Source organism: Medicago sativa, chromosome 7 (genome assembly GCF_051527215.1).
Source record: "Medicago sativa cultivar Bolivia chromosome 7, Bolivia_mono, whole genome shotgun sequence".
Taxonomy (NCBI): domain Eukaryota; kingdom Viridiplantae; phylum Streptophyta; class Magnoliopsida; order Fabales; family Fabaceae; genus Medicago; species Medicago sativa.
The window spans coordinates 53,917,802-53,929,950 of NC_140755.1; the positions used below are offsets into that span (position 1 = coordinate 53,917,802).

A 12,149-nucleotide genomic window follows, 5' to 3' on the forward strand; every position below is an offset into this window, starting at 1 on the left:
AATATAATTCATTAAAATAATAAATTAAAAATTATTAAAGATATCATGTATAAAATATTGGGTCGTTACAGATGCGCCCAAAATATATCACTGACATCATTGGAATCATGATAATTCCTACAATGGTACACGTACTCATTCTCAACCAACGACTTCAAGAGATGTTGCATGTCATTTCTTGAACCCCGAAAGGATTTCCTATACCGGTGAGTAGCATTATAAACATGCTAGACTGTAGTTGAAGTGTTCTTGTTCCTCTTCCTTAAGTTGGTAAGCATTTGCCTCAGAGGAACCTTTGAATCAGCCATCTCATAAAGGTGCACACGTTCATTTGGGTTTAGACGTCCGACGGATTTATGACCTTTCAACACATTTTCCATGTCATGGTTGTGTTTACCGTCACCAACTTTGAGGCTCCAATCACCAGCAATCAACAAATAACCTCTCAGCCGAAACGTACACTCGCATTTAACTGAACCAGCAATTTTGCGCCGAGTCTTCCTCTAGTACTCCTTGTATGAACCTCCTCTTTAACATATCAACATAACAAATTCACTTCTTCCATTTCCACCTTTATCAGATTTACCAATGACGGTTGTAAATTCAAACTTCCTTGCTTTCTCTCGAACCCACTCCAACAAATCATTCCATGTAGCAAACTTTTGCTTGGTGGTAAAATGTTCTCCATGATATACTTTTGGTGGTGGTGGTGGTGGGTGGAGGGATCCTCGGCTTTGGCATTTCCGAAATCATCTATAATTTCAAGTAAAACAACCGGCAACACATTAGGAGGTTCAATATTAGGTGACAATTCAATGAAGTCATCAATGGGAACATCCATTACTGAAACAGCGCGAGAGCAGGGTCAGAAAATGCACACAGTTTCTGTACTGGTGTTGTTCGGATTACGTAATCCGAAATACATTGCTTGATTTCAGATTTTATAATCCGAACTGCTCTAGTACAGATATGTTGACGTGATCAAAAGAAAAGCACTTATAAATCGAATGAGGGAAGGTTTATATACACATTACCTTTGCATTCAGTCGAAAATGATGATGTTAAGGCATCTTGATGACCAGATTGCTGCTCCAAATCACATTTTCGCTAAAAATGGTGTGTATCTAGAGGTGTAGGGAGTGTTTGGAGAGAAAGGTGGTGAACTGTAGCTAGGTTCTTGGAAGTTTTATATAATCAAGGTTTCCGAATTACATAATCCGAAAAATCCCGTTACTTTTCCCCCTTTTTTTTTAAAGCAGGGCTTTCAGATTGTATAATCCGGAACATGCATGTTGTGTCCGGACTATATACTTCGGAAGTTCTTACACCCTTTCCATTGGCTAAGATCCAACGAAGACATAGCCATCACATGTTTTGATTGGTTTCAGATTTCACAATCCAAAAAGTGTCCGGATTGTGTAATCTGGATGGAGGGTATTTTCGTAAAGGGCGCAGGGCGCGCGAGAATGGGCAAGGGTGGGAAAAATAATAGCCATAAGATAATTTGATTCTAATGTACATGAACTTGTTTATGGGATAACTGTTTGACTATTACTTTTCCCACCTCATTAGCTTCTCGCGCACCCTATTTTATTTTACGAAAATACCTTTTATTCGTATTATGAAATCCAAATCAAATTGTAGGAATTTTTGGATCCTTAAATCCGAATTGTAGTAAAACCAATAAAATGTGTTGTGATTGACGTAAAAATTTTCTGCCGACCATCGTACGATCCCCGCAAAAAACTATACAGCAATTTCATGGATCGTATGAGCGGTCAACAATGACCATGATATCATAAAACACCCTTAACTGAAAAAATGAGAAATAAAATGTAAGAATGAATGAGAAGTGAAGAAGGAATAAATATGTTGAATCATAGAAGGCTATTTTTTGCCATAAACTTATCATAGACTGTAACTACAGTTAAAGGAATGTTTACCATACCTAAACCGACCAAAAACAACATTCAACACACCACAAACTATTGGTGTAACTCCACCGTCCACATTCTGGGATGATTCAGATTATATATGTCGAAATCGCCAACAACATTTCAGATTATATAATCTAAACTGTCCCAGATTGTATTTAACCTTGATCTTTGGAGGATTTACATGGTGAATAACACATGAAAAAGGTAACGACATAATTCAATAGCCTAAAACAACATAATAAAAGAAGTGGTGATGAAAGGGAAGGTGTTCCAAGAGGTGTTTTTGAACTTGATCCAGTTGACTTGCCAACCCACATATTTCTATCGGCGGGGCAAATGGATCAAGTTCAAAACAACTTCTTCGTATTCAGATATGTAGAATAATGATGAAAGATAAGATGTTTCAAGAGGTTTTTTTTAGTTAGACCATGCTGCCTTGCCAACTAACATATTTATACTGTCAAGGCAGCAAGATCTAGCTCATAATAACTAGTTAAAGTCACATTTCACAATTAGGGGTTTGTAACTTTTTTATGGCAATTTAATCTAATGATCATTGGACCAATTTATTTATTTTCAAGTCATCATTTTTAACACATTTCTCACAGAAATATCTTCACTAATATAAATTGAACATATAGATGTGAAACCGTTAAAAACTTTCAAACAAAAAAGGAAATAAGTAATATATTAGTGAGTCATTGGACTGAATACTGCGTTTTATTTATAACAAAAAACAAACAATACAATATAAATAATCATACTTAAACCAGAAACTGCTCCCTCTTCTCCAAGATGTGGCCAATTACAAAAAGAACATTTATTGTTTCAAATCACGGGTCAAATAATTTTTGTACCATTTAGCTGTGTCTGTCGGTATACGTTTGAGACCATCATTAAAATCGACATGATAAAGCCCCATATGATGAGAATATCCATCCGTAAAATCAAACGTATCAAATGCTGCCCATGCAAAGTATCCACGAACATTTACGCCATCACTGTCAATGTAGAAATATTATTGTATTAAATATCTGTATCTTTTGGAAACAAAGTTACAGAAGCATGACATTTCACAATAGATTTGTTTCATAACTTTTTATTTGTCGCCTTTTGATATTATGTATATTTTGAACTAAAATTATAAATATTAAAGGATGCAACTCCTTCAAAGTGAGCAATACATTTTATGGGTAAAAACCATGATTATTAGAAAGAGATTAAAATTTATGCTCTCTCTATATATATAAATATGATTAAATGTTTAAATATAAAGTATTATATTATTCATGTGTAGTCATTAAAATCTACTTTAATTTAACATGTTATAATTTCATTCTTTTCTTTTCAAAATGTACTTGATTTTTTTTTCTTCCGGTTACCATGTTATATGTATGAAGTTTCCACCGCCGTTTAGCAGTGACTAATCTCTATCTCTATCAAAAAATATGCGGAGGACACAAGATGGATTCTCCTCTCTGAAATGAATTTTCTCCATACGCAAGAATCAAATTAAAGGTTCATGATTATATTCAAACTAAACAACCAAAAAAATATAGTTAATAGTTTTTTTTTTTTGATTTTTTTAACTCTACATTAGTTGAGAAAAACAATATTATACAAGTTTGGAATAGACACACTACAAAATAAATAGGCCTTAGAAAAGTAACATTAGATAAATCCTTTTCAAATTCTACGGAAGTGGAAAAAACAACTTACTCAATTGCTGATTTGGTAGCATTTATATGTGCAGCAATGAAAGCAATTCGATGCTCGTCTTTCAATGGATTTGAGATTTTGATCGTTGGAATTCCTACAAAGAGGGGATTTCACACAAAAAAATATTGATCTCTTTTGTGGCATAAATTATAAATATTTTAATTAGAATGATGTAAATATGATCAAAATGAAAACCAACCATTTTCAGTGATGTAGATTTTGGGATTTTTGTACTTTTTGTTAATGTAGAGTAAGAAATTATATAATCCTTCGGGATAGACATATCTACCACCATATTGATCCTACAAAATATCAATAGTGAACAAAAGGTAAAAGTATAGTAATTAAGTTATCCCTTTAACAAATACCATTCTTATAAATTTATATCATTATTTGCTCACCAAGTAACCAAGAGTTTTTCCTTCTGCATTAATATCTACAGTAATGAAAGAATGACAATGAGCTAGACAACGATTAATTATTTTAATTTCTTGTAATTCCCTTACATATCAAATAAGTAGAATTTGATTTGTAAGAGAAATATTGTTATCTTTAAAAAAGTATAATTTATTTTGAATGAAAATTTACCTTCTGAAACAGCCAAGGCATCAAAATTGTCACCAGTATTAATCTTGTTTCTATTTGGTTCATTTTTAACAAAGTGAGAAGTATAATAATTGATTCCAATAAAGTCTGTACTTCCTTTCAACATTTCTTTCTCATTTTTAGTGAATTTGGGTAGTCTTTTCCCCACTAGCTTTCTCATTATTTTTGGATAATCTCCGTTGAACAATGGCTCTAAAACCCTGTAGAAATTCAAGTGGTTTATTGACCATCGTAAAATTATACATATAATTGAAGAAGAAAAATATCAAACAAATAATAAAACACTAAATGTGAGTGGTTTATAGCATAACTAAAAACCACTAACCATCCCCATTTAAAATCGGTTAATCTTTGAGCAGCATCCACATCCTCTGGTTTGGAACTGTAAGGAACATATGATTCTGATGAAATAACAAGTCCGATTTCTCCCTCTTGAATTGCCTATATAAAAAGTTTAATGGAAAATGACAATATTTCTCTTTAAAATTCTCCTTATTTTATAACCTAGTTTGATTAATGTTGATAATTGTCAATGTCAATTTTGTTGATTTTACTAAATTAGTGTCAAAATCAATATTACTATCACTATTATCGAGGATTCAGAATCCCTTCGGTCATGTTTTGAATCTCGATCCGGTCTCAATTAAAAGCAACTTTTTACTTTTTAGGTTCATTTAATAAAACCTAAAAAGTAAAAAGTTACTTTTAAATGAGACCAGAAGAGTATACATGTAACATAAAATTTAAAAAATATATCTTACTTGGAATTTGGACTTGTATAACTTTGAAGCTATAGCATGGGAGATGAGGAAGTTATGAAGTTTAGTATATACTTCTGTACATATTTTAGTAGTTTGACATGCGTCCGTTGACCAATTACCAACGTTGTACACAGATTCAAACATAGCTTGGACTTCTGGCTCATTAATTGTAGTCCAATGTTTCACTCGATCACCATATGTTTTGAATAGGAGTTCACTGTAATCCTTGAAATGTTTCCTAAAATTGATTTTTACATAAGCATGCATGAAGAAATTCTATAAATTTTGATAGACTTATTTGAGTTTGAATCAATTTATTGAAAATAAATTATCCAGAAGAGATTATATATAGGAGATTTACACAATAGAGTGATTTGAGAAGCCTCCAAACTTTTTTTGAAGAGCTAATGGATAGTCAAGGTGCAACATAGTCACAAAAGGTTCAATACCTACACAATCAAATGGGTCATGTAAAGCAAGAAAATAAAAATTGTTGCATGTACATTAAACATACTTCTTATTGAATCTAGTTATTGCAATGAATATTGGATTCTTCTATTCATACCATTGTCGAGTAACTCGTTGATCAAATTGTTGTAGAAGTTGATACCTTCTTTGTTTATACCTCCTTTTAAGGTTCCATCTATAAAATTGGTTGTTGAATATAAAGATAAATATAAGTATCTTATTAAATATTGCAAGAAAGGATATATTCAAAAATTATTGGTTGAGCATATGAAATATAGTTTAAGGAATTTTATCAACATAGTGAGATGTGATTTGAGTAATGATTTGGTAAAATTATTTGTACTTCCTTTGAATAACCATATAATTATTCCCTAAACATATTGTTTGGTTCAACTCGGTTCCTTAAGTTTTTTTTCCTTTCATTTTATCCCTTAAGTTAAAAACCTTTTGACATTTTATTCCTTTCCATTAGAATTTTATTTGAGTAATCAATCTAATATTTTCTTATGTGTCCTACATTTATGCTTATTAGGTGAATGACTAAAAAACTATTTATTTAATTCTTCCCCAAATTATAGATCTAGGGTTCCATTCATCTATCCTTTCTTCCCTGAGCAAGAGAGCTAGCATTTAGAAAGAAAAATGATATCCGAAAATAAAATATGACATCCCACACTACAATCCCACACTACAATGAAAATTGAGAAGTTTTACAACAATTATGGAAAAAGTTTTCCCACATTGAATGTCCTATCTGGTCACATGACTTGATACTCTGGGAGAGACAAATAAACTAATAGCCAATCATATATACTAAGCCTCTTATTCCAAGACATACTAGTATATTAAATTAAAGAAAAGACATTTCAAGAATCTTAGCAATAACAACAACCATCGACCAACTTTATGTAAAAAAAAAAAAAACAACTATCCATCATCTCTTTTTTCTTCTATCATTGGGAAGATACTTATTCTTCTATGACTACCTAAACCTACTCATTTTCAGAAATAAAATGTTAGCGAGTTATATTATAGCTAAAAATATTTACTATGATCACTTGCCACAAAAACTAATGAATGTACTATAACATTCCATTAATTAATAAATTCCTTTTGTAAACTATAAGTAGATATTATATTAGAGTATGTTAGTTCAAAAGTTTTACCTGGTATTACTCTATTCCAAGATATGGAAAATCTGTAAGAATTTACTCCAAGAATCTTCAATTTTTGTACATCTTTCTACAAGACCATTCAAATCAAAACAAATAAAATACATTCAAAAAATTAAACATAAAATTTTATGTTTAGAGTTTTCTTTATGATTACTTTTTTTTTTTATAAGTAAAAAGTTTATTTGGGGGGGGGGGGGGGGGGGGGGTACAAGGGTACTCAAGCTCCATTACAACAAAGAAAAATATCATCAAGATAATGGAAGATTGAAACTTTTATCAAAAACACTACCAGGGCATCAAGAAATTGGTATCTTCTACCAAAATACCAATAAATCACCATAATTTAAGATAATGGGAGATTGAAACTTTGATTTATTTACTAGATGTTGAGAACTTAATTTATTACATTAAATTTGATGTGCTATTCAGCTGCTAATTTAAGATTTTTGTTTTATGGAACGGTGAAATGTTGAGCATGTGTAATACCTGTTTAAACACTTACATTCTTTTATTTAATAATTCAAAATCGGGGTCGTAGGTTGTTATGACTTACTTTTAGTTTTTAAATCACGAACACTACATATTGTTTTCTTAAAACTTGAAATAGTAACATGATAAATGATCACATAATACTTCAATCACACTTAATTTATTTTAAAAAAAATTATATTATCCATAATTTAATAAAAGAAAAGAGTAATTCCTCCACTCCATTCCCTTCTTAAACCATCATCCAAACACGCCATAATTCCCTCTTTTAACAATCTCATTTTTTCATTCAGTGCATTAGATTTCTAGCCATCCACAATGCGTATTTTGGTTCGTTCAGATCAGAGATTTAGCAAAAAGGAGGTGATAGAGATCTTTGTGCTCAGTGGGTTGTTTGGGGGTTTTTTGTATTTCTTTTATGTCTTCTTTGTTACTTAGACATGGAGTTGATTACTTCTTGTACTACTATACTATTCATTATATATATATATATAGACACACACACATACATATATAATTTTTCCATTAAAAAAACACAACTTGCAGCAATAGACACTAAATTCTTCTGTCTTGGTGTTCCCATTCGTGCAGGTTTTGGAGGTGTCTTTCGCGACAACACAGGAACATACATAGCAAGTTATTCGGGCTACATCAGTCATTCTCAGGACATTCTGTTTGCAGAGCACACAACTCTTTATCAAGGGTTAAGGTTGGCGATCAATCTAAATTGTGAGGAATTGGCGTGCTATTCAGACTCCCTTCTTGCAGTCAACCTCATCAAAGATGATTTAAATCATTTTCATGTTTATGCTGTTCTCATACAAAACATCAAAGACATCATGGCTTTTCGTAATTTCAACCTTCATCACTCACTCAGAGAGGGAAATCAGTGTGCGGACTTTATGGCTAAACTTGGAGCATCGAATGATGTTGATTTGACTCTCCACTCTTCTCCTCCAGAGGACCTGCTGCCTCTGCTTAGGACGGATGAATTAGGAGTCCTCTTTATGAGGCGCTAGCCTCTTTCCTTTTGTTTGTTTTGCTTTTTTTCTGTTTTGTTTTTAGCCTTGTAACCAAAAAAAAAAAATAGACACTAAATTTTTTTAAGTAGTCATCAACAAACTTGACTATTAGAATCGAGAGATAAGGAGGGCGTTCATGGCCACATTCTTATCAAAATAAGAACTATAATATTTTTTTTAGAGGGAAGAACTATACTATTATTTTCCCACAAAAAACCTATAATAATATTTATCAATAACAAACTCTAAAATATCTAACTTTAGTGAGAAAAAAAAAAGCGAAAAATTCATAGAAAATGAACTCACCTTATATCTCTTGTAGTGCTCAATCTTTGTAACAAATTTATCATAACCAGAATACACTGCTGCTTATTAAGAAGAAAACAAAACAAGTAATTATTGGGATTGACGCAAAAAGCCACAATAATTACAAGATAATGTTGCTTCTAAAAACTAAAGAGAAGTGATACTTATACAATCAATTTTGTACAACTTTGTGACAACTACCTTTCTTATCTTTTTATTGGACAAAAACAATGTAGAGAGAAAGAAGAAGTTAAAGAATAAAATTAAATGCAAGTATATGAGAAAGGTGGTTTTTTAAAAGTTGTCAAAAGTAGATGTACAAATATCATTTCTCACACTAAAAAAGAGTATATACTACATGTCCCATACATGTGATGATATTTAGACACCCCATCCCCTCAATATTGATCTTGCATGGGTCCCACATTCTCACCTTCTAAGACACACAAAAAAGAGAAATGATATTTTGACGACCACTTTTTGACAACTTTTAGACAACTTTCTCTCTTATACTCACATGATGTTGTTATCCTCTCTCTTCCTTTTTCTCTCTCCATTGTTTTTGACCAATAAGAAGTGAGAAAAACAAAGTTGTCAACAAAGTTGTCATCAAATGGATGTCAAAATATCATTACTCCACAAAAAAAGGAGTGAGGAGAAATCAAGGGAGAGAATAAATGTGGATGGGGGGTGTCCGCTGCTCTAATTTTCTCATTCTAAAAACCAATTACTACCTATTCCAACCCCTAAAAAAAAACCTACATATTTCGAGATGAAAAAAATATATTTAACCAACCACCAAGCATTTGTCAAAAATAATATAATAAATTGATTATATATATTCAAGTTTGCGTTGCCGTGAGCGTAACTCAATTGGTAAGGACAATGCATAATATATATAAAGTTCGGAGTTCAAACCCCAACAAAAAAAAAAAACAAGTTTGCCATTTAAAAAAAAAGTATATGCATATCTTCCGGTAAGAAAAAGGATATATATCTTCCAATTTTTCTTTCGCTATTTTATTTTTTTTATTTTTATATAAAACTAAAAATATAAATGTTTGTTGCTTTCAAGTTATAACAAAGCAAACTAACCATGATTATCTATTTCAATGACATGAACAATATAACAAAAAAATATAATCTAATTTTATTTTTAATGACACCAACAACAATCTTTATTATAGAAAAAGTTATTTAAGAGTATAATTGAGATAATGAAAAAGTTAAGTATAAATATCTGATCAAGTTTGTTACACTTTTTAAATGATAAAGAAAAAAAGCATATATATATATATATATATATGTATATTCATATCGTGTTTGTTATATTTTTTAATATTAAAATTTATTTTTATCTATTTGTTATATGTGTTATTTGAAATGAAAACTGAAGGAATTTTTGAAAAGAGAAAAAGTCAGCACAAAAGAGCTGAAAGAAGTTATTTTCTATATATATAGTATAGACATATAATGCTAGCAACACACATTTTGACATACTTTCCAACACACTCTCTTTGATTCACATGAGACCCACCAAATTTAGATGGGACCAACATGAGACCCATGTAGATTTTAACCAATAAAAAAAGTGTGTTGAAAAGTGCGCGCGCGCGTACACACACAGAGAGAGATTATACCGTCAAATATACCAAGCCCTCTTCCTCCTTCATGAGCTCCACCTTCAATCTACAATCACAATAACTTATCAATAATTGTGAATTCGATCTACAATCACAAAAACTTACTATAGGCCTGCAAATTTTTAGCATGTACCTGAGCGGCTGATGTTCCAGCACCAAACAAAAATCTATGTGGGAACGATGCCTGGTTCGGAAAGCTTGATGAATTAACAAATTTCAATATAGAGTCATGTGCATTAGTGGTAGCTCCTTCTCCAATCGGTATTACTCTTGTCTTAAATATAAAAAGAAAAGAAAAAGTAAAACAAAGTCATATAAGAAGGAAAAAAAAGTCAAACCAATGTGTTTAGTTAAAAATTTGAACAAAATATATCAATCTTGTTTGATTTTTTTCCTCTTATATTTGAGACCAGAAGAGTACTAATTAAGCAAACATGTTAAATAATATGTAATGAAGTTACTACGACTCAATATCATTGTCCCTATGGCTAAAACCATGGCAATGACTAATAACTACCTGTGGAGTAGATAAATCACGTTGAGATGGTTTCTGTGAGGGAAGTAGAAGTATTCCTGCAATAGTAACATTATAATACACTTTACATTATTCTGTTCGTCGTAAGTTATAAGTCACGGGCAAAAAACAATTTGTCTCAAATTAGAAATCATTTGACCATATTAATGAAACATCAATGTTACTTAATTAAAATGGTTTTATATTTTGAATTTAAAATTTTAAATGACATAGTTTGTTTTGCTAAAAATAAATGCTATCAATTGAAAAAATAAATATATAATTTACTTTACATGGAAACCATGTTTGCTTGATTAAAAAAGTGAGAACTTCATTTCTTGAAGAAGATGATTATCTAAAAATTAAAAGAAGTAAATGCTCAAACCTTGTGCCTGGACCCGAATGTTGGAAAACAAAACAAGCCACAAGATTGCAAGAATGGTTTTAGTAATTCTCAAAGATGACAGAATCTCCATTTTCTCCATCTAAGAAAACTCTGGAAGTTGATATTGTTTGAGATTTCTTCAACTCTAAATACAGATATTGCTATATATAGACCTTCTAACTAAATAATGTATTTTTTTACTCTTTAAAATAAAACTAAATATCTTTTTTAACAAAGATTAAATTAAGTTGTGAGAAATTAATTGAAAACGCTAGCGACCACATATTCGTAGATTTGGTTGTGCCATGTGTATTTATTTTTTATTTTCTTTAAGAATGGTAGGTACGCACATTTTTTTTGGAAAGAAGGTTATCACCTTTTTTTTGAAAGGTTGTTAGGTTCGCCAAAAAGGTTCTGCCACTACACACAATTTTGAATACTTTATAGTTTATTTGATTTCTCTTCTTTTTTTATGTTTTATTTATTTCCTTTTTTTCATTTGTTTTGATAATTTTGTTGTGCGTTTGATTTGCTAAAAAATGAAGGACAGGACAGAACAACTCTAGTTGTCCAGTGTTTGATTTGTAAAACAGTTTCAGGTACAGGACAAACTGGAGGCAAGGGACAGAACAAAAACTCATATTTTTGTCCCTCACCAAACCACAGCAGAACATTTTGTCCCACGTACAAGTTGTATAAAATACCAAAATAGCATTTTGTCCCCCAAAAATCGTATAAAACATAAAATTACTCATTGCCGTAAAAAATTTGTCATGTGCTGTTCTGCCTTGTGTTGTGCTGTTCTGTCTTGTACTGTTATGTCCAGTACTTACTGTTTTGCAAACCAAACACATATTACTCTTCCAAACTTTTAATGATAAATATTAGAATTTATAAGTCAACATATGTTGATTCAATTAGATTTATTCATACAACATAACGACGTAGTTCACTCTCGTTATCGATGTGAGTAAGTCCTTATTCTCTAGTTTTGACAAAGTAAAACTCACTATATTTGCAAAGTTTTATCCAAGTGAATTTTGTCCAACTAAAATGGTGATGGTTGATCATAAAAAACAAATGAGCGATCTTTTAAAAAAATTTGGTTGAAACTAAAAGTTATA

General features: G+C 31.1%; 1 protein-coding gene across 1 annotated transcript; it reads right to left on the minus strand.

Annotated features, from left to right (window-relative positions):
• Window positions 1-2,606: 2,606 nt before the first annotated feature.
• On the minus strand, window positions 2,607-11,307 carry LOC146906791 (beta-glucosidase 12-like). Its single transcript, XM_085726618.1, has 15 exons — window positions 11,026-11,307; window positions 10,644-10,699; window positions 10,260-10,400; window positions 10,124-10,172; window positions 8,484-8,542; window positions 6,658-6,733; window positions 5,589-5,666; window positions 5,385-5,472; window positions 5,024-5,261; window positions 4,588-4,703; window positions 4,245-4,462; window positions 4,058-4,092; window positions 3,856-3,958; window positions 3,657-3,750; window positions 2,607-2,938 (listed from the first exon to the last, which is right to left on the minus strand). Exons 1-15 carry the CDS (start codon window positions 11,123-11,125, stop codon window positions 2,758-2,760), a joined length of 1,632 nt encoding a protein of 543 aa, XP_085582744.1. The 5' UTR covers window positions 11,126-11,307; the 3' UTR covers window positions 2,607-2,757.
• Between the last annotated feature and the right edge of the window lie 842 nt (window positions 11,308-12,149).